The 23,562-nt window shown below is 44.2% G+C and overlaps 2 protein-coding genes across 20 annotated transcripts in view; one reads left to right on the top strand and one right to left on the bottom strand.

The window, feature by feature from the left end:
* The window catches only part of LOC308597318 (uncharacterized protein), a 146,941-nt gene that overhangs the window by 25,559 nt on the left and 97,820 nt on the right, over nucleotides 1-23,562 (bottom strand). For 3 of the 4 annotated variants that reach the window (XR_014012887.1, XR_014012888.1, XM_081213208.1), the window contains 4 exons: nucleotides 16,962-17,004; nucleotides 15,090-15,142; nucleotides 10,523-10,614; nucleotides 10,217-10,390 (listed from right to left, as the gene is read on the bottom strand). Coding sequence is in view for 1 of the 4 variants with exons in the window: in XM_081213208.1 (XP_081069334.1) it covers nucleotides 16,986-17,004 (19 nt within the window). In the remaining 3 variants the exon portion in view is untranslated. Of the gene's footprint in view, nucleotides 1-7,145; nucleotides 10,391-10,522; nucleotides 10,615-15,089; nucleotides 15,143-16,961; nucleotides 17,005-23,562 lie in introns of those variants that run through there. The other variant, XR_014012886.1, reaches the window with a different exon arrangement.
* Nucleotides 1-23,562, top strand: part of RAD51B (RAD51 paralog B) — a 403,358-nt gene that overhangs the window by 292,519 nt on the left and 87,277 nt on the right. The window lies entirely within an intron of this gene.

The raw sequence follows: 23,562 nt of genomic DNA, 5'->3' as shown, positions 1-23,562 counted from the left end.
CTAAGAAATAAGTCCCATTGGACTTCCGGGGGCGGCGCGAAACTGTAATGGCGGTCCTCTTCGTTCTCTGAAGAGGGGCTCCGCGGAAAAGGGTCGTTCGCTGCGGCATAGCGACGACCCATCAAGATAAACCACGGGTAGAGTGAGCCCGTGGCCGTGGGACTCGGCGGGCACCAGAAGCTGCTCTGAAAACACAGAAGGGACCCCGTAAGGAGACCCGGAGTGAAGGAGGGGTAGCGGTGCTGTGAGTTCATCGCTCTTTCCGCGGAAGTGAAGCCGCGCGGCTGTTACAGATGAGCGCTGATCCTTCTTCCTAAAATCAACACCAAACTGCAAGTAACATACCCGTGAGTAAAGGGGTTTAAAATTTGGCAAAGAATTTCGTAAATTCGGCTGAAAGCGGGAGACGAGAAAAGGGAAGTCCGTCTTCCGACATTGCTGACAAGATCAAAGCAAAGCTTTAAAAAGCGGAAAGCGCTTGAAACGGGACTGTGGGAAGCTTTAACTTTTTCGTGCTATCAGATCTGCTTGTTTTTTTTAAACTGAAGGTGGAAATGGACATTGACTAAAAGAAGTAGTAAATGGGGATTTTCCTCCTATTCTTTTTCTTCTTCGGGCTGTATTTTTAAGGAGCCAGATCGTCGGGCTGCCAGAGAGGGAGACTGTGTCAAACTGCGGAAACAGTTGTAAAAACTTTGCTGGAACGTAACTGTTACATTTGAGCAGAAAAGATTGGATGGGATACTGTTGCAAGCACCTCTTGTGAAACTTTGTTGAACTATAAAAGGTGCTTTGGGAAACTTTGAGTTTTTGAAGGGACTGTTGGACTTTTGGATTTACTGATTTGAAATAATTTGGAACTTTAATGGCGGATTACTTCCTTCTTTGTCTTTGAAACCTGGTGGCACTCCCCCTACAGGGCTTTCGGATTATAAAATCCTGGGAACTGACTCTTGTTTTGAATTCCACTTCACTGGTTGTTTACTTCTGAATTTGTCTCTCCCATGGAACAATAGACAATCTGACCTTGAACATTGACAGATGTGTAATGAGTGGTGCAGGGAGAACAAGAGCATCTAAAGCTAAGGAATCTAAAGAGGCTAAGGAAAAAGAAAAGGAAAGAAAACCAACACAATTTGTACAAACAACACTGACCCAAGGACGCCGATCGTCGGTTCCAGCTGTACTGGTGTCTCAGAGGGAAGGGGAAATAACCGAGAAGTCCACTGAAGAAGATATGGCAGCAGGTGGGTCAGATACATTATTAAAACAAATATTGGAGCAACTATCAAGTTTAAACCAGAAAGTGGACGACCAGTCTTTGAAAATAGATAAAGCGACCTCTTCGATTCAAAAATTGACTGAACAAGTTTCCCAGCACACGCAGGCTATAGAGAATTTGCAAGGAGCAACAGCGGAAAATCGGGAATTAGCTGGAGAAGCAATTCAGAAAGTGGGAGCTTTACAAAAAGAAGTTGAAGAAATTAAAGGAGAAGTCAAGCCCCTGCACAAACAGGTGGGTGAACAACAAATTTATCTGTCAATGGTGGAACTGAAAAATCGCGAGAGCAACATCAAATTGAGAGGCATCCCGGAACTCGAGCAAGGAGACCTGATTGGATATTTGACGCAGGAATTCACGAAGTTCTGGGGTTTAAAGGAGGACATAGATTTCAGGATTGTCTCGGCATATAGACTGGGAAGATTGGTAAGGAAAGACAGATCCAGGGACTGCTTGATAATTTTAAGATCAAAGGAAGAGAGAGATAAGATCCTAGGTCTTCACTTCAAAAAAGCAATCGAAATTCAAGATAAAAGGGTGGAAATTTACAGAGATATTCCAAGACAGTTGTTGGACCTTAGAGCCACCTATACAGAACTAGCAAAATTGCTGAGACACAACGCAATTCCCTATAGGTGGGAGTTTCCACAAGGATTATCCTTCACCTACAAAGAAAGGAAGGTCAAAATTAGAACACCTGAAGATAACCAAAAGTTCCTTCACGACCACGGAGAAGATCTCCAAAAAGGAACAGATTGGCTTCCAACCTTACCAACACCAATACTGCCTGGAGGCGGGCTAACGCCTGCACCCTCGGGATCTGAGCAAAAGGAAGGCACCTCACCCTAAGAACATCTTAATTAGAACAGGATGTCTCTGCAGCTACTTAGTTGGAATATAAATGGCGGGAATTCTCCGGAAAAAAGAAGGAGGATATTTCATATCCTAAAAAAAGAACAATTGGACGTAATATGTCTCCAAGAAACACATGTGACTAGGCTCCATAGGAAAGTATTAATCAATAAAAGACTTGGCCAAGAATTTATTTCATCTGACAAAGTTAAAAAAAGAGGTGTTGTAATTTATGCAAAGGAGAACCTGTCACCAAAATTTCTATTTAAAGATGATCATGGAAGAACTCTCGCAATTGAAATTCAAACACAAGGAGAGAAGATTTTGATATTAGGAATTTATGCGCCAAATGATGGAAAATCAGAATTCTACAAGAAGCTGCATGAGACAATGATGGACTATCTGGACTATTCTAACATTATTGTGATGGGAGATATGAATGGGGTGGTGTCAACAAATATGGACAAATCCCAAAATCAAAACTTAACAACAGACGGCAGACTTCCTAAAACTTTTTTTGAAATGACAGACAATATGGACTTGATTGACATTTGGAGGACAAAGAACCCCTTGGGTAAAGAGGGAACCTTCTTTTCTGAGGCCCATCTGTCATGGACACGAATCGACCAAATTTGGATATCTAGAGGGATGGCACCGAAAACAAGAAAAGTGGAAATCTGCCCAAAAACCTGCTCCGACCATAACGCCTTGAAAATGGAATTGAGACTTATCCCAACTGGATCCTTCAGATGGAGAATGAATGACACCTTGTTGAGAGATCAAGAGATTGTTAAGAAGGCCCAAAAAACCCTAAAGGACTATTTTGAAATAAATTTGAACACTACGGTGGAGAAAAGAACAATCTGGGACGCAAGTAAAGCTGTAATGAGAGGGTTTCTGATACAACAGAATACAATAAAGAGAAAATTTTGGAATGGAAAAAAGGAAAAAATTCTAGAGAAAATAAGTGAAGGAGAGAAAAAGCTGAGAACCAAACCAAAGTCAAAAGAGGTGCTAAGAGAGATCAAATTCCATCAAGCACAATATTCGAAATTGATCAATCAAGAGATTGAATGGAAAATTAAACAAATGAAGCAGAGATCGTTTGAATCAGCAAACAAATGTGGAAAGTTGTTAGCTTGGCAGTTGAAAAAAAGACAAAAGTTAAACACGGTTACAAACTTGGAGATTCAAGGAAAAATAGTTCAGAAACCAGAAGAAATAAGAAAGTGCTTCCACAGATACTTCAAAGAGCTTTATGCACAGGGGCCTCAGAAAGAATCTGAAATAGACCAATTTTTGAGGACAAATGGACTATCCAAAATAAGTCAAGACAAAAGATCAATTCTCAACAGCAAAATAACTCAACAGGAAATTGAAGGTGCCATTCAAAATATGCAACTTGGCAAATCTCCAGGCCCGGATGGACTCACCTCCAAATATTATAAGACTTTGAAGGACTTCTTGATACAACCGTTGTTGGAGGTTTGTAACCAGATTATGGAGGGGAGGAGGGCACCGGAAACGTGGAAAGAAGCATTCATCACATTGATACCCAAATCAGAAAGGGAAAAGACCCAGCTTAAGAATTACCGTCCCATCTCACTCCTGAATGTGGATTACAAAATATTTGCAGACATTTTAGCGAATAGACTTAAAAATGTATTAAATGAAGTAATTCACAAGGACCAAGCAGGCTTTCTCCCTGGTAGACACATGTCTGACAACACTAGGAACATTATTGATATATTGGAGCTGTTGCGAATTAGAAACACAAGGGCAGCCTTAATCTTCATTGATGCGGAGAAAGCATTTGACAACATTTCTTGGATGTTTATGAAGAAAAACTTGAAAGGGATGGGAGTGGGACGGGGGTTTGAAAATGGACTAGAAGCAATTTATTCAGAGCAAAAAGCTAAGCTGATAGTGAACAATGTGGTATCGGAGGAACTCCAAATTGAAAAAGGGACACGACAGGGGTGCCCTCTATCCCCTCTGCTATTTATTTCTGTTCTGGAGGTATTGCTGAATATGATCAGGGAGGACCAGTTGGTGCAAGGTATAGTGGTCGGAGCAAAACAATACAAACTGAAAGCTTTCGCAGATGACTTAGTCTTGACAGTACAGGAGCCAGAATCTAGTACAAAAAGAGTTCTGGAACTTATCTTGGAGTTTGGTCGGGTGGCGGGATTTAAGCTAAACAAACAAAAAACTAAGGTTTTGGTCAAAAATCTGACACCTACAGAGATAGAGGGGTACCAGAAAGAGACAGAGCTAAGTGTGGTTAAAAAAGTGAAATACCTGGGGGTATCCTTGTCCACTAAAAATTTAAACCTTTTCAAAGATAATTATGAAAAATGTTGGTTGGAAATTAAAAAAGACTTGGATATTTGGTCAAGATTGAAACTTACCTTGTCAGGCCGAATCGCAGCTATAAAGATGTGTGTTTTGCCAAAAATGTTATTCTTATTTCAAACCCTTCAGGTCGTGGACAGAATGGAATGTTTTGGAAAATGGCAGAAGGATATCTCTAAGTTTGTCTGGCAGGGCAAAAAGCCCCGAATAAAATTTAAAATACTAACTGACTCAAAAGAAAGAGGGGGGTTTGCCCTGCCGGATTTAAGGTTGTACTACGAAGCTGCAGCCTTCTGCTGGTTGAAGGATTGGTTTCTGTTGGAAAACACCGATGTCCTAGATCTGGAAGGGTTTGATAATGTGTATGGTTGGCATGCATACTTGTGGTATGACAAGGCGAAGGTTCACAAACTGTTTAAAAACCATATTGTCAGAAAATCAATTTTTGCCGTCTGGATGAAGTACAAGGACTTATTAGAAAGTAAGACCCCGAGGTGGTTATCACCAGTGGAAGCCAAGATTTCTAAAAAAAGGCCCAATATGGAGGCCTACTGGCCAAAATATTGGGAATTGATTGAAAGAGTTGGAGATAATTGGAAGCTCCAAAGCCAGGACAAACTAAAAAATAAGGTGCGAGATTGGTTACATTATGCTCAAATTCAAGAGGTATTTAAAATGGATAAAAAAGTGGGTTTTCAGTTGGAGAAATCGAAACTGGAGACGGAGTTACTAGAACCAAAGACTAAGGTACTTTCGAGGATGTATGACTTGCTGCTTAAATGGAACACACAGGATGAGACAGTTAAATCTGCTATGATAAAATGGGCACAGGATGTAGGACACAACATTATGTCTGAGGACTGGGAAAGGTTATGGAACACCGGTATGAAATTCACGGCATGTAGTGCCTTGAAAGAGAACATTATGAAAATGGTATACCGGTGGTACATGACCCCAGTCAAGTTGGCTAAAATATATCATCTTTCTGATAATAAGTGTTGGAAATGCAAGGAGGCAGAAGGGACATTCTTTCACCTCTGGTGGACCTGCCCGAAAGTAAAGGCCTTTTGGGAAATGATACATAATGAGCTGAAAAAGGTATTCAGATATACCTTTTCTAAGAAACCAGAGGCCTTTCTTCTGGGCATGGTGGACCGGAAGGTGCCAAAGAAGGATAGAACCTTGTTTATGTATGCAACCACAGCAGCAAGGATCCTTATTGCAAAGTTCTGGAAGACACCAGATTTACCCACACTGGAGGACTGGCAGACGCAGCTGATGGACTACATGGAGTTGGCAGAAATGACTGGCAGAATCCGAGATCTGAGCGAAGAAACAATGGAGGAAGACTGGAAAAAATTTAAGGACTATTTGCAAAAATACTATAAGTTGTTTGAATGTTAAGATTTGCACGATTAAGAAACGTCACGCTTCTGCAAATTATCTAAGTAAATGATAAAGTAAGTAATGATGAAAAAAACGAGATAAATTAGAAACAAAATATTATGTTTATTAAAAGTCTTGAAAACAAATTACAAACTTTTGAAATTGGTAACATAATAAACTCAAAGGTACAATAAGATGTGAAACAAGATAATAAATTGCTGAACTGGTTAGAATAATGAAAGCAATGTTGAGAGGATGTGAGGAGGTCCAAAAGAAAGTGAATTTGATGATATTTAACTTTTGTCTTCTTTTTTCTATTTTTCTTCATATATATAAAAAAAAAAAGTTTCTTGTATGTTGCTATGTAAATTAATCTGTTAACCTATGGAAAGAAACGCAATAAAAAATTTTATATAAAAAAAAGAAAGAAATAAGTCCCATTGAATACAGTGGGACCTACTTCAAAGTTAACAAGCAATAGAATTGTGCTCATTAAGCTACTCTCACACATCAATTGTGCTCCATAGCACAGTAGCCAATGTAAGTGAATGCCTCTTTCTTCTCCACTAAGTACTGTGCATTATGACACAAATTAGTGGCTCTCTTAAACTGCAGTTTTGTGACTTTTTGTGTGTCCTGTTTTAGGCATGTCTAAATTATAGGTGATTATGCTTATTTCCTAACCTACTAACTTTTTTTTTTAATGTAGTGACTGATTCATTACTTATACCTGGTAGGCATGGGAACAACTTTTGCTTGCAAGAATTATGTGCCATTGCTATTGTTGCTGAGCTGCATACTTTATAGTGCATACAAATAAGCAGAGTAGTGGGGGGGGGGTTGAGTGGTGGAGTTTTTGTTTGTTTGTCATTTGCTGTTGATTTCTGCATGAACAGTCCATACCTCATCTGGTACTCTATCCCTCTTTGCACTCTACTTCCTGGTATTTTTGCAAGAGGAACAGGCTTTTGAAGGATTGGCCTTGTCTGGACAAGATCATATTGTTCCTCCTCTTGGGCATTTGTCTTTACCTCCCCCTTCACTGTAACTAGCTAATTTATATCATTGTACCCCATCACCTAGAAATTGTTTTTTTGCTATTGTGTGCAGAGCCGTAGCCAGGTGATCTTTGTCCCGGCAGAACCGTCTAGATTGCGCTCCCTAGCCACGGACAGATTAGCTCTTCTTTCCGCCTCTTCTCAAACCCACTCCCACCCACCCATTCAATTCCTCATGCAGTTCACCTTGTAATGAATTCTTTCACAGAAAATCCAATATTTAATTTATTATTTCTTAATAAAAGGTTTCAGCAAAGAAAATGACATTTTGATGTGAGTTGACAGGGTTTTTTAAAGTAATTCAGTTGTAAAAACAATACACAGATAGGCCTAAATGAAATGTACAAACAGTATCATACTGAATTGTTCCATGATAATAACTTTACATTATAATACTATATGATGAAAAATGGCATTACTTTTGCAATATCTGTGTTTATTTGGTTAATATAAAGTAAGAAGACTATTATGATTCACAAATCACAAGTTACAAGTTACAACTTCTTATTCACAAGAGTTGTTATTTGAAAAAAAAAATTAAAAGTCAAGTTAGGCCAACTCTGGCTTTAAGTAGCAATCTCCTCAATGAAGTCTAATGTGATTATAACTTTATTTTTCTCCCTTTAATCAAAGAAAACTCAGTAATAATTTCATCAAAGTCTATTTTTTATGTTAGTTCATACTCGATGGACAAGATTGCTAGATTTGTTAGTCTGGTTTCACTCATACTTGATCTTAGGTTGTTTTTTATGAGTTTTAATTTATTGAAACTACATTCACAAGATGCATAGTGAGAAATGCTATTTAGATATTGAGATAAACATCTCTTAACCCATACTTAGTTATACATTTCAACATATCTAAATGGGAAGTCGCACCAACGTTTTCAAATAGCTCTGCTGCTTGAAACTGGCATAGTATTGATCTTATATTCTCTGAACGCCTAGACCCCGTTTGTCTTTTCAGAAAAGTCCCATTTCACAATTTACATTATTACACTCACCAAATTTTACACTTGATGATCCCAATTCAGCAAAAGCCCACTGCAGCCCACATCCCATTGAAATGAATGGGACAATTTAATTCACCACTAACAAATCCATTGACTTCAATGGTGCCCAGGTGTTATCATTTCTCTCCTGATCAGGGCTTGGAGTCTGACACACCCTCTTCATTTGCATGACTATTTAGCCCAAGCCAATGCATGCTTTTACTCAGAAGGAAGCTGACCTGTTCAAATGGGGTTCAGTTCCATGAAAGCAGGAAAGTGTCTTGGTGGCTTCTCGCTTCTGCAAAGCAGCGCCCTCTGACTCGCCTCGTTGGCGCCTTCGTAGCCTGCGCTGCGACAGAGGAGAAGGCCCCCGGCATGGAAAGAAGGGCAGCGCCCCTCCTCCTGGGGGGCGGGGGATAAAAGCCCCCCCAATCCCCCTTTCTACTCAACAAGGGGCCTGTCCTGGTCTTTTGGGGAGGGGACAGGCAGAGAGGAAGCCAAACAAAGAGAGGGTTCAAAGCGAAAGGCGACACCCCCAATGGAACTCCTGCTGCAGCTGGCTGGCCTCTCCAAAACGCTACGCTTTGGTTAGGTCTGCTGTGTGCATGCACGCATGGAGATTTCCATATAGGTGCATGGTACATAGGCTCCGGCGATCAAGAGGATGAAGCAGACATATTTATGGGCATTTTTAGCAGATTTTTAGCAGATTTATGGGCATTTTTTAGCAGATTTTGGGCAGGGGTCCAACTCGCCACCCCCAGCTACAGCCCTGATTGTGTGGCATTTTCATCAGAAGCTAATCCTGGCTACATTAAACAAGTGTAATGATAGAGATAGTGCTGAGACAATAAGGGGCAACAGTGAAATTAAATGAGTGCTGCTCACTCAGATTTGTACTTCAGATTACCTTCCATAGCAGCTTGATGATTTTATCCTCAAGGTCAGTACAATATGCTTTACAGCACTTGACACTTCTTGCAAATCTGCCATAAAAGTGATTACATACAACAAAATAAAATGGAGTACAGGTAGCAACCATTTTGCATGGGGGTTCCACTCCTGGCCCCCACACGCTTTGGCAGAGCACGCATAAGCCCGCTCTGCCCTGTTACGTCCCCCATTCTGCCCTCTTCTGGATCCAAAAGGACTTGCACGTCGGCAGTCGTGTCAATTGGACGCATGCAAAATGGTCGCCACCTGTAATACAACAAGCTTTCCTCCTTCATAGCTAGTTCTTTGAGGAGGAAAGAATCATCTGTAGCTAGAGTCATTCCAGTAGTGGGAAGAAAAATGTTCATAGCTCTGAGAAAAGAACGCCTAAGTGGCTCCATTCCCCCTCCCCCTCCTTTTTTTAAAAAAGGAAAAAAGAATGCCACATGGCTCAACAACCACAACATCAGCAATGGCAAACCCCCTATTACTGTCGAGTCATAATCCAGGTGGCCAGGCCACCTATGAAGCATGATTATGAGCCCATTTCGGAACATAGGTTAGACACTGACTTCTATACCCCTTGCTGTGTTGCCCAGCTGGGTGACAGTGGAAGAAAATGCCCTGTTTGGGTGGCTGTGTAAATAACAGGCGAGTCATTGCTGTTTACTCTCCATAATAACAGGGCCCAACATATTTCATGAGTTTGGATGTTTACATTTGTATGTAAATTAGTGGTGATAGCATGCGATTACCTTAATTTGCGCATATTCTTCAAGTCTGACATATAATGGTTCCAAACCACAGTATACAAGCAAATGCAAATTACAGCTTTGACAACGAGTGAAGTTCTGTAAGTGCAAGTCAGGTTTATACACAGTCACACTGAAGTAGGTTTGAACATTGTTTACATGTATTGAGCACTGTGATTTTAGTCTTCAGACACATACATGTATAAATGGTTCTAACAGATCAGTTCCATGTCCCTTGAGCTGAAACCTCTCTGAGTTATGCTACTATATACTCTGCTGGTAAATCCCATCAAAGCTGATTTTGCTCATTTTTGTTCATCCCCTTTTTGCAGTTTTGGAATATGAGACCTAGCATAACTTTATTTTACAAGGTAAATTTCTTTTTTTGTAGAACACCTATAGATATGAATAAAAGAATGTCACATAGAAATTAGTAAGAGGTGACTATCTTGAACACCATAATATGTGCTTTGTAGCCTGAAGACAATAGTTATAAAGGTGGAGAGGAGAACAACTGCCAAAAGCTAGGTGCCAATACTACCCTGTAATTCTGATACAACTCAGAACAGAATTAACAAAACATTCAAGCCACCAAGGTTTTTATTACCTTTTAAAACTTTCTGTTACCTACATCCATTAAGCGGTAAAGGAACTGGAGATGAGAGGTTTTCGATTCTTGTAGGGGCTCCTTCATGCCTTGAGTCATTTGCCCACCTTCCTGCACTCCAGCACTAAGGATGCTTCTCCTGCTTCTGTCTGCTGCTACAGGAGGCGTCTTTCCCTGAAAACAGAAAAGGTTCGTTGTGACTTTTATGAGAAATGTTGTACCTTGATTGGTGCTGCTGATGTAGCCGGTGCTGGTTTTGCAATTTCCCCCTTCTGTGACCCAAATGGGTGGAGCAGCACTATGTACCTGATTCTGGGTACATGCGGTTGTTTGATCTGAACAGATCTGACAGCACAGGGATCACGTCTTTCTGTCTTGCACCCATCTGACTCTTTGTACTAAGAAGGCAAAGATTAGGTCATCAGCCTTAAGCACTTTTGCATTCTTTCTCTCAGAGCTCACTTTTACTAAAATGTTGCAATGACTCCACAGCCTCTGAGGCCTTGCCCTCCTTTCTCACCTGTCCCACATCACCACAGATTTCCTTTCACTGAGCTGGCTCTCGTGTCACAGTAAGCCAAATGGTGGTTTACTGGGACTACACAAGCATGCAGGCTCCCAGAGAGTTTAAACATGAGTCCCAGTTTCAGTACAAGTAAAAAAAGAGACAAATAAACAAATCAGCTATAGGGGCCTCTATGGGAACCCACACATTTGAGTAGACCTGGTAAGCAGGGAACGAGGAATCTTTGACCCTGCATATGTTGCTGAACTACAACTCCCATCAGCTCCAGCCAGCATAGCCCATGGCCAAGAATGATGGAAATTGTAGTTCAGCAACCACTGGAGGGCCAAAGGTTCTGCACACCTGTATTTTGACTTGCCATAATGTGGAAACCAGGCCGTAGTCAACTTGCAGTTTGCTAGCCCCATCCCTGCCTTTCCTTCTGTTGCAAGATCACATTCATTCACCCAAGCTTCACTTTGTGATATGGCAGCAAGCATTACACAAGGCCATAGTTACCCCAGCCCCACACAAAACCATGCTTTCGTGTTTCAGTTTCTCTGATGGCCCATTCTTCTTTTAAGCGCCTTTCTTTTTGGATTCAGCAGCAGCCACTGCAGTCAAAATAAGGAGGCGGAACACAATTTTTGAGTCTTAATAAAACACAGGTGTTTTTACTGCAGAACTAAAAAAAAAAATTCAGCAAGCAAGTATTAACAAGAGCAGAATGCTGTGGAAAAATGTGCTATTGAATAATGAGAAAGCAGTTTGGAAAAGCAGCAGCGGGCTGTGCTAGGGGTTTATGAGGAATGCAGCAGTCGCCGGCTGAGGTTTACCTTAAAGTTCACCGGAGGGTGGGGGGGACACATAAATCTTGCATGAACTGTTCCTCTGATAACATGAATTTACCCTCCAGTGTATTACACCAGGGATTAACTCTTGACATTCTTCTCACTGTGTGCATGTCCTCTCTTTTTTCTCTTTTGCTTGCTGTTTGTTTTTGTTCCATTTCCCCCCTCTTATTTAAGACACAGATTATTTTTCCAACCTTTGCATGTGGTAAAAACATAAGAGAAATGCACACATGCATATTTAAGCAGATGATTTAAGAGCTCAAGTTCCCAAGGGTGGAACTATCAGCATAGAAATACACTCTTATTCCTCTGTCAGTGTAATCAACCTTCCCTGAAACAAAAAAACTTAATAAGATATAAAAATTCAAAACTTTCTCATCCCTCCCAAGCAAAATATAATAGACCCAGACTGCACGTCATGTGCGGGTTGCAGGAGAGGAGATTGCAGCTGCTGCCTTCCTCCCCAGGTTCTCCTGCTGCTGATCAGCAGGAAGTCCAAACCCAGGTTCAAGCTGTAGACCAAAAGCAAGCCTTTGTTCTGTAATGGAAGGGGAAAGGCTAGGAGAGCCTACTTATGCCCTTCCTTGTGCAACTGCTGCAAAACTGCCCTGTAGGGTTGGCCAGCTGCCTCCGGCCAGCTACTCACTGCCACCACCATTCCCTTTCACACTTATAGCTCATAGATGAGACAGAACTGTAAAATACTAAAAACCAGGCTCCCAAGACAATGCAGTCTGTGTTTCCTAGCCAGATTCCTCTCAGTTTACTCAGGACAACAGGGCTGGCATCCAGCTGCCTCTCCCATCCTAGGATTCCACGCAGCCTGCTCTTTTCCCGATGAAACCTCCTTTTTTGCCCTAGTGGCATATGCCCAGTGGCCAGGTATGTGGGATATTATCCGAACCGTAGTGTTTTGCAAAACCACACTTCAGCACCCAACAGCCAAATTATATGAATTTTTATTAAGAATAAAAAAGAGAAATCAGATTAAAAACAAACTGATCTCTGTAGCTCACTCCTTATGCTGACCTAGTTACTTAGAATCACAGAATTGTAGAGTTGGAAAGGACCCCAAGGACAATCTAATCCAGGGGTCCTCAAACTTTTTAAACGGGGCCAGTTCACTGTCCCTCACACTTGTTGGGGGCTGGATGGGAAGTTTTGGAGAGTGGGCTGGCGCACTCGCAGGAGCTGGGCACCTCGGAAGCCGGGAGCCTGCAGGAGCTGGCCAAGTGTGGCGCGCACTGCCCAGTGCACCTCTTCAAGGAACACGGAGATGGAGACAAGGACCAGGCGGTGCCTCACTGCAGATGCCGCCCCATGCAGGCGTTTCCACCCCTTCGTCCTCCTGCTCCCCGGAGGTGAAGGCCGCTGCCTGGGCCACTTCGCTGCTGGCCTCATCATCCTCCACCATCACATCAGCCGCCAATGGGCGCTCCACAGCGGCCCCACAAGCCCTAGCCCAGGCTGGCTGTCCTCCAGGAACGCCGCTGTCGCCCCCCTCATGGGGATGCAGAGTGGTAGCAGCCACAGGAGCACCAGGGCGGTGGCGGGATGAAGAGGCCGAGTGGTGGCGTCTCTGCCAATCAAACACCGCGCCTGGTTTACCTCAGCGTGGCACGACGTTTGATTGGCAGAGACGTCCCCGCACCACGCTGAGGTAAACCAGGCATGCCGTTTGATTGGCAGAGACGTCCCCGCACCATGCTGAGATAAACCAGGCGCAGCGTTTGGCAGAGACGCCACCACTCGGCCTCTTCCTTCCATCGCCGTCACCTGGAGTCTTGGCTTCGTGGCAGGTTCTTAAATGGCCAGGCGGGCCGGATTTAGAACCCTGGCAAGCCTGATTCGGCCTGGGGGCTGTAGTTTGCCGACCCCTGATATAGTCTAACCCCATGCAATGCAGGAATCTCAACTACATCATCATGACAGATGACCATCCAACAGACTGCTTCTCTTGCATAATTCCACAACCCACCCATTTCCCCCATGAAAATAGAGTCAATCTTGCATCCCTCTGGTATAAAGCTCTGCCATTATCGTGCTACAGTCATACATTTGGCAATAACCTGTCCCACACTAGCTTCTGGAATAGTTGTGTTAGTTTAATATAACAGTTTCCTTTTTTTAAAATGTGTTTATTCTCACAATGGGTTGGTTGTATTAATTATATAAAAGTTGAAACTGAAACACATTCAGCAATGTCTGCTGCCCATATAGGCAGATTTGAGGGGGATATAGGAGTACAGTAGCATTAAAAAAAAACCTCTCTGCCTCCCTGCAAATTTCACTAAAAGACAAAATAGAGCAGTGATTTCCCAGGAACTGGAAGTGAAAGGAGGAACTGTTGGAGTGTTTGTTTCTGGTTAAACTGAATGTGATGTGGAAGTATTTTTCCTAGCCTAAAAGCAGTGGCAGGGGAGGGAGTTGACTGAGGCTGCAGCAACTGAGGGGGTGTTAACTCTTTCCTCTGTGCTGTTCCTCCAAAGTCAATCTCTCTTCCCAGGTGGGGGACCAGTTGGGATGACCAGCTCCCAAGAGTCTGGTGGAATCTAATAGATTCCTGACTGCTCTAACAGGCATTCCGGTGGATAGAGCAAGTGATCCTGCTGAGGCCTTAGTCTCTCTCCTGTGGACTCATTCAAACACCGTAAAGCTCACTTTGCTCTGTCATGGTCGATGAAACAGACTGGATGAGGGCTGGAGCATAAGTGGCATCAATCTCCCTCTAGAACCAACCAAACATCAAGCTTATAATTGGGCCTGCCACATGGCTGAGGGAACAGCAAAGAGATCCTACTTTGCTGCCTCCATTGCATTGCTATGTCACAGCAGCATTCAGTTTGGAAATAGTGTTAAAGAACAGAATGCGAGTCTGTCCCTTCTGACAATTTCAGTTTATCCTGGAGTTACCCAACCTAACAGCATCATCAAGGAACCCACCAGCAGAGTTGTTCCATGTAGTTCAGAGGGGGGCAGACCTCTGGAGCACATAGTGTCTCCCTAGCTGGCTAAACACTTGGAAGACAATGGTGCTTGGCTCCACAGTGGTTTAGAGACTGGTATTGTGGCGGTGTCTGCTGACATGTCCAACCCAACATCAAACCCAGTGTTGTGGGATTAATTCCAGTTCATGGGGCCTGACTGGATACTACCTGATCAATGATGGGTTACTGCAGGGCACTGTATTAGGCTGTGTTGTTGGTTGTTCCAAGTTGGCAAGGGTCATCTGATGGCAACAAGAAACTGAGCTTTTACTGTCCTTGACCCAGTCCTCTGGAATGCTCAGCCAATAGAGATTCTTGTTTTAATCTTTAAATGTCTGCTGAAGACTTTCTTATGCTGCCAGGCTTGTGCAGGCAATTAATAATTTAGATTTCTGTAATAGTTGATATTTGATTTTAAATATGTGCATGGTTTTCATTGCATATATGTGTGGATGTAAACCACTTTGATTTCTTTAATGAATAGTGATATATAAATATTTTTATAAATCAATAATAAATACAGATACCTTTTTCTATCCTGTGCCCAATAGCAGCTTGAGGAAACTTGGGAAAAATTTATCTGGGGAAACAGAATGATGGGAAGGGTTAACCCCTTTCTCTCAATACAAGAACCCCAATTTAACAAACACACAATAGCAAGACGAAAGGCATTAGAAGACCCAAACAGGGATCTCCCACTTCATGTCTAGTTTGGCCTTCCTTTCATGCAGTTCAGAATATTCTGTTTATTTAACCATATAAAAGACAGTGTTTCAGCTGTGTGGAAAATCAACATGCTCCACAGTACAGAGTAAAAAGAACTTTAGAGGAGCAAGTACTGCAGGCTTGTCTCCAGGAGCCTGCACATCCTTGTGGTCTCGGTATACCATAGTTTGGCTTGCACACCATGCGAACCAGGCTGAAAATGGGTGGTGCAAACCACAGCTTTGCAATATTGCTGAGACTGCAGTGGAAAGAAATTAATAATGATTCCTCCTAGCATTCTAATACCTTTGGATGCAAATAAAGGATAAGCCTTGCCAAGCAATATTTATATTACGTAAGGACACTACAATATAGGATACAGAAGCAACTGTGAAAATTATCAGCATGCCAATCTACTCATCAAAGTGATAATAATCAATGTTTCAAGGCTGGAAGATGAGCAATAACTGCAGATCAGCAACAGGGCTTGAGTCTACAGCAGTGCAATAACTAAAATAAAAATCAGTACAACTGTATTGATTCACATACTCTCATTTTTCTGCGTGTAGAAATCTCATTTCTGGTAAAATGAGCAGGCTAAAGAAGAAGAAGAAGCCATGTTCCAAAATATATTAGGAAATCCTGACCCATTCTCAGTCAATTCTGCACGAGTTGCACTTCTGAAACTTTTATTTGAATTTTAACAGGTACCTCCTGAAATTCTTCAAAATCCAAGAAAAAACTGTTTTTCCACTATCAACTGTGCAACAAAAAATTAATATGTGCAACATGGCAGAACAATTTCATTTTAACATACCTGAAAGCATATAGTCCGAAAAGCTACTTGTTTCTCAAGCAAATGCACTTACATAAAAAAATTCACGTAGCAGGTGTTTTTTTTTAAAAAAAATAATGATTCTGAAATGGGCAAAACAAATGTTTGGATAGGCAGGATTCTGATGAAGTCCTTTGCCTTGTAGTGGGTGAAGAATGGCTGAGTTAACTTAACCAGGATTAATGCAAGATAATCTTTCACTGTGTCACGGAGCTTCAGGCAAGTGGATGAATGGGTCTGAATTACACAATGTTGTTTGCTTGCTTTTCCCCTGGAAGAACTGTGGGAGACTTCATAAACATTTAATTAACCGTTTTGTTGCAATGTTTAACCATGTTGTCTGAATGCTGATCCACAAATAGCTGTGTTCCCTTAAAGCCACAAGACAGGATCATCAGCAAAGAGAAGACCAGGGGATCCCAGGAGGGGCCTAGTAAATACAAACATTTTAAAAAAAAGGCAAGGCAAAGGAAGAATACATTTCCTGGAATACAGGACTCAAAGGTCACAAGGTCAGAGGTACTGAGCTTCTCATGCATATCTGCCATTCTCTCCATGTCTGTGCTTGCTCTGAAGAGGGCAAAGATTTAAGGAAAAGTTTTCTAATTTCTCACCCTCCCTTAGTCCTTGCATTCAAAAGTCTATTGAAAGCCTCTTTTAAGTCAGAATGGACACAAAGTGAACTGCCCCAATGCAGACGCACAATCTGGGATTTTATGCAAGCAAGAAGTTTTGGGGTTTTTTTGGTCTGCTACCTTTTGCTGTACTCATTTACCATGCAATTGCAAGATAGCTTTTGTTCTCAAATTTTAAGTCATGATGCTTCTACAAGAACATCAAGCAGATTTGTGGTACTTACTGGGACAGTGAGGGAGTGTTGACCTCAATCATAGTTGTGGGCCCTGGAAAAGAGGGAGTAGGAAGAAACTGAGATTAGATAGTTATCCCGACCCAAAAGAAGACCACACATTATTCAAGGGTTACAGCAGTGAGACTGGCAGTTCCTTATATCAGGCGCAGACACCATAAAGACCCTTCCTAAACTACCCAGGGGACGCAAGTGGCGCTGTGGTCTAAACCACAGAGCCTAGGGCTTGCCGATCAGAAGGTTGGTGGTTTGAATCCCCATGACGGGGTGAGATCCCATTGCTCGGTCCCAGCTCCTGCCAACCTAGCACATCAAAGTGCAAGTAGATAAATAGGTACTGCTCCGGCGGGAAGGTAAAGAGTGTTTCCGTGCACTGCTCTGGTTTCGCCAAAAGTAGCTTAATCATGCTGGCCACATGACCCGGAAAAACTGTCTGTGGACAAACGTCGGCTCCCTCGGCCAGTAAAGTGAGATGAGCATCACAACCCCAGAGTCGTTCGCAACTGGACTTAACTGTCAGGTGTCCCTTTACCTTTACCTTTAATCTAACCAGAGAGTGAAGATATTGAACAGAAGTGAATGAGCAGTGTCAGATTTAGAGGGGTACGGGCAGTTCCCCAGCACAGAGTGCTGAGCCGAGGAGGCACAAAATGAAGGAGATCCATAATTGAGAAGACCCATTTGAGGGTGCCAAATTTTGGCCTCACTCAGGATGCCATATTACCCAAAATTACCAAAGTTTGCCCCTGGGGCAAGGTGTCCATTTCCAGGTGCAGAGCAGGGAAAGGGAGCCTGTGGCCCTCTAAATGTTGTTTAACTCCAGTTTTCATAAGTCACAGCTAGCATGGCCACTTGCCATGGATGGTGGGAATTGTGGTCCAGCAACATCTGGAAGACCACAGATACCTCTTGTAGCTAGGAGGAGAAACAGATGAGCCCACAGAATGCAGCCTGCTAGGAAAGCTGCATGGTTATTGAGCATGGCCACAGTGGCATAATTTTGGAGTAGAACTGAGATGGGTGCACGATACCCCTGGCCCCTGGCTATGTGAGAGCAGTTAATGGGTGCACTCAATGGCTGGAAAAGTGGAACAGAAATTACACAACAGCTATTTTCCAGACAGGAAAAACTGACTACACATGTATCACATGGCATATAAAAGTTACATGCAGTCCTTGGGCTGCAATCGATCACCACTACCAATAAAGTAATCAGATGACGTGTGCATGCATGCACGCACCCAGACACACCAGTCCTTGCCAAGAAGTCTGCAGTGTGAAGCACAGCATCATGTAACAGCAAGCAAGGGGCAGTGGACCTGGGCCATAGAAAGCAGAATTCCATGCTAAAGCTGGGTAGTGAAATCTCCCTGGCAGATAACTTGTTCCAACAACTTCTAGAGCATGACGGTGCCATATAGAATGATGCAAGCTCCCATCCTCCTTAGGAAATAATGAAGTTCTTAAAGAAGCCAAGGTCCATCTTTGTATTCTCTTGACAGACCTGTTGACACCTCAGATGAGGAAGGGTTGGATCCTGGCAATTGATAAAGCAACTCCTTAGAAGGCTCATGCACTTGGGTGGCATCGCCCAAAAGGGTGGCATCTTGGGTAGACATAGGATCGTTCCCCAGATGAGGACCAGTTTGAAGACTCTTGATCTTGCCTGTTGAGCAATCCTGAGAAAGACAGGACTACAGCTGGATTGAGGTGGGAAATCAAGATATTTAGAACTTGGGAGCTTCTGCTGCTGCAATTGCTGCTCTGTCATCTGATGGATGGAACAGTTATCAGTTACAGTTGTACTTCGGAAGTCGAACAGAATCTTCTGGAAGTACGTTTGACTTCCAAAGCATGGCTTCTGATTGGCTGCAGAAGCCCCGTTGGACGTTCAGCTTCCAAAAGAACGTTTGAAAACCAGAAGACTCACTTCCAGTTTCAATCGTTCAGTTGCTGGAACGTTTGACTCCCAAGGCATTCGGGAGCTGAGGTACGACTGTACTATGAATATTCGTCATTCTAACCTGTTATTAGAAAGAAAACATATTCCAAACAGGGGGGGAACAAAAAGTTCCTGGGTTCCATCTCTGAGAGCGTTGTTTTTAGAATAAAGTGATTCCTTACGTCTAAAGCCCTGTAAGACTGAAAGTAGCCTGTTCCAAATGTGTTATAATTTTCCCGAATATTCATTTTGTTTTGTTTTTCGGGAGCATTCGGCTTTAGGCAGCTTCTTTCAGGAACAGCTTCTGGCACTTACAGGGTGTTTTCTTGCTCATTCAGCCCTTAATGCACTGGGTGGGTCTCTTGTTTCTTCTGCCTTCCAGGCAGCTTCCTCCTAATGCTCCCAGGGCCTGGCTCAGAATTGCAGAGGATTACTCAGGCCAATGGTGTTTGTGGCCTTCAAGACTGTGTGTCTTCTGGGGCCGATAGAGATAAGGGCAGCGGAGGAGGAGGCGGCTACGTGGGTGGATAGCTAGTCACTGCAGCTGCCCAAAGGCTGAGGGGGAGAGACATTCTTTTGAATGCATTCAGACCCACTGCTATTTCCTGCTTTGCTCTCAAAGTGCTCCACCTGCTTTTACTTAACCATTTCCTGATTTCTGCTCCTAGAAATCCTCTGCTGGAGTAGCTGGTCTCTCTCAGAAGTATTACTTAAAACTGGCATGTCTGTGTGGGGCTTTTAAATGGCAAGTGCTTGTTACCAGTTCATCCATCCAGGAGTATGCCTCTTAAATCCAAACTCTTCTTTAATATAACTTAGTTCAAATGACTAGAATTACATTTACAGCTAGCAACCATCTGCTTATATCTGTATTTTCTGTGTGGTTTTTCTCCACAGCATGCAGACTGTTGAAAATAATATGTTGAATTTGTCCTGGGATAGTTCAGTGGGTACAGCATGGGACTCTTAATTTCAGGGTCGTGGGTATGAGCCCCACATTGGGCAAAAGGTTCCTGTATTGCAGGGAGTTAGGCTGGATGGCTCTGGGGTCCCTTTCAACTTTACTTTTCTATGATTCCATGAACTTGTGCAAAGAATTAAGGAATATAAAAGAGTAAATTTCTCAACAGACTTTTGGAGGGGGAAATGGCATAATTAATCAGGAAGGAAAACCATGCCAGATTGTGGAATATTTACACCATGGAAAAAAGACGTTTATAACAAAGTGTTATTAAACATAAAATAATGTACTGTGCTGAATGATTCTTTTACTAAGGCAGTGATCCTAAGCACATGTACCATAGGGCAAGGGTACCTCCAGACAGGGCTTTGTGTTACAAATGCATCATCAGATGCATTTTTTGTGTGTGTACGACTGGCATGTTAACTTCCACACATTCTCCCCCCCCCCCCAGTTGTGGATATTCATTGCTGTTCATCACTTACTGTCCACACAGTAGGTGGTGCTTGAAGGAACGTATCCATGCTGTGTATTTTGCCCCTCTCCTCAATACACTTCCCCATTCTGGTCATGCACACAGGTATTTGTGTACTTGTGCAAGCACACTAAATAAATAAAGACAAACAGAGAAAGACACCAGAAGTGCGCAAAAGCAAATGTTACCAGCTCTTAGTTGTGGCCTTGTTTGTATATATTTTAAGGTGTTTTAAAGGTGTTTTTATTGTTTACTTTGTTGTACCACCGTGAATGGTGGTTTTTATCTATGTATTTTTGTTTTGTTCCGTTTTGTTTTGTTTTGGGGTCGGACATTGAGTGGGGTGGGGATTGGTTTTGTTTGGGCATAATTGTTTTTGGTTGTTTTGTTTTCTATTTTATAAAGGGAGGTTAGTATGAGGCTTGGGATTGCTACCGTGGAGGGGCGAGGGAGGTATGGCGGTGGGGGCAGATGTTATAGGCGAAGGGGATCGAGATACGGATATGCTCGTACCCCTTCCAATCTGCGCCCCATCCCGAGGGACGAGGGTAGGGTGAGCAAGGATTACTCACCTCCTTCACTGGTGTTGTGCAATGCCAGGTCTATAGGCAACAAAACCGCTACCCTGCGAGATTTCTTTACCTCGCAGGGAGTCGACCTGGCTTGTGTGACGGAGACCTGGGTGCGCGAAGGGGTAACTGTTACCTTACGAGAGATGGCGCCCCCGGGTTTCACCGTCCTCCACCAGTCACGGACTGTGGGCCGGGGGGGAGGGGTGGCAGTATTAATCCGGGAAGATTGTTCTTTCAGGGCTCTACCATCGCCATCGATCCCCGGCATTGAATGTGTTGGCCTAGTGTGGGGCTCCGAGGAGAGCTTGGCTGTCTGGCTGGTGTACCGGCCACCTAGCGCACCAGCAGCCACCCTGTCAGGCCTGCTGGAGGCGGTGGCCGGCTGGGCCTTGGAGTTCCCTAACCTATTGGTATTGGGGGACTTCAACTTCCACGCTGATGCCACTCCCTCCTCACAGGCTCTGGACCTGGTGTCTTCCATGGCGACACTAGGGCTCTCCCAGTTTGTTTCGGGCCCCACACATCAAGCAGGCCACACGCTGGATTTGATCTTTGGCGCCGGTATAGATGTGATCATGTCTCCTTCGATGAAGGTGCCATGGTCTGATCACTACGCTCTGAAAGCCAGGATTGACTTTCCACCCCCACCCTGCTTAGGTGGCGAGCTGATTTGGGCTCGCCCGCAGAGGCTGATGGACCCTGATAGATTCCGTCAAGCCTTGCGGGACCTTGCTCCCCCTGGCGACTCATTGACTGAGCTTGTTGAGGGCTGGAATACCCAGCTCCTGGCAGCCATCGATGAGATCGCACCTAAGCGCCCTCTGCGACCCCGCAGAAACCGGGCTCCCTGGTTTACCGAGGAGCTTCGGAAAATGAAGCGGGACCTCAGACGGCTAGAGCGAGTATGGCGGGGTGCCCGTGACGGAGCCTCAAGAACATCTTATAGGGTTTTTATGAAAACCTATGAGATGGCAGTGAAGGCCGCTAAGAAGTCTTACTTCTCAGCCTCCATTGCATCCGCTAGCTCTCGCCCGGCGCAATTATTTAGTATAATTCGGTCTTTAACGTCCCTTGAAGGACAGCCAAATTTAAATAACAATCTGACACACAGCTGTGAGGCATTTGCGAGCTTTTTTGCGGAGAAGGTCCTGTTGCTCCGCCATGACCTCCCTGCCAATTTGGATACAATAAAGGAACTGGAGGCCCCTCGACTGTCCTCGGGTCCAGTATTGGACCACTTTGACCGGATATCTCCAGCCGATGTGGACAGATTCCTCCAAGCTGGAAAGCCCACCACCTGTCCTCTTGACCCGTGCCCGTCATGGCTGATTAGAGCGTGTCCAGACGAGGTGCGGGCCCCCCTGGGGGATATCATCAATTTGTCCCTTGGCACCGGGATATTCCCAGGGGAACTGAAGGAGGCGGTGGTGCGTCCGCTCTTAAAGAAAACATCATTAGATCCCTTAGATCTATCCAATTACCGCCCGGTCTCGAATCTTCCATTCCTGGGTAAGGTGATTGAGAGAGCGGTTGCTGAACAGCTTGGTAGGTTTCTGGATGAAACATCTGCTTTGGATCCATTCCAGTCCGGCTTCCGTGCTGGTCATGGGACCGAGACGGCTCTGGTCGCCCTAACAGATGATCTCCGCAGGCAGCTGGATCGAGGCGGGTCGGGGCTGCTGATTCTTCTAGATCTGTCAGCAGCCTTTGACATGGTCGATCACGAACTCCTGGACCACCGCCTTGCCGACGTGGGGATCCAGGGCACAGTCCTTCAATGGCTGCGCTCGTTTCTCTCTGGTCGGGGACAGAGGGTGGCGCTTGGGGGGGAATTGTCATCGCGTCACTCCTTGGTGTGTGGAGTGCCTCAGGGTGCGATTCTCTCCCCGATGCTTTTTAACATCTTTATGCGCCCCCTCGCCCAGCTTGTCCGGAGTTTCGGGCTGGGTTGCCATCAGTATGCTGATGACACCCAACTCTATCTGTTGATGGATGGCCATCCTAACTCGGCCCCAGACACACTGACCAGATGTCTGGAAGCTGTGGCTGGATGGTTATGTGGGAGCCGGTTGAAGTTAAATCCTTCGAAGACAGAGGTCCTCTGGCTGGGGCGGGACGATATGGGATCGAGGGGGCAACTCCCATCTCTTGCGGGGGTGCAATTAGTGCCAGCACCGTCCGTTAAGAGTTTGGGTGTAATCTTCGATACCTCCCTCTCTATGGAGGCGCAGATTACAGCTATAACAAAGGCGGCATTTTTCCATCTCCGCCAAGCTAAGCAGTTGGCCCCTTATCTCTCTCGCCCTGACCTAGCCACTGTGATCCATGCGACGGTCACCTCCAGACTGGATTATTGTAACTCGCTCTACGTGGGGCTGCCCTTGAGACTGACCCAGAAACTCCAGCGGGTGCAGAATGCCGCGGCGAGACTCCTTATGGGGTCTTCGCTGCGAGATCACATTCATCCGGTACTATACCAGCTGCACTGGCTCCCGGTGGAGTACAGGATCAGGTTCAAGGTGCTGGTTTTAACCTTTAAAGCCCTATACGGCCTAGGACCCTCGTACCTGCGGGACCGCCTCTCCTGGTATGCCCCACAGAGAAACCTACGGTCTACAAATAATAACACCCTCAAGGTCCCA

Source organism: Podarcis bocagei (genome assembly GCF_964188305.1).
Source record: "Podarcis bocagei genome assembly, chromosome: 1".
Classification (NCBI taxonomy): Eukaryota; Metazoa; Chordata; class Lepidosauria; order Squamata; family Lacertidae; genus Podarcis; species Podarcis bocagei.
The sequence above is the reverse complement of the archived record's forward strand: the minus strand, read 5'-3'. Positions and strand labels throughout refer to the sequence as shown.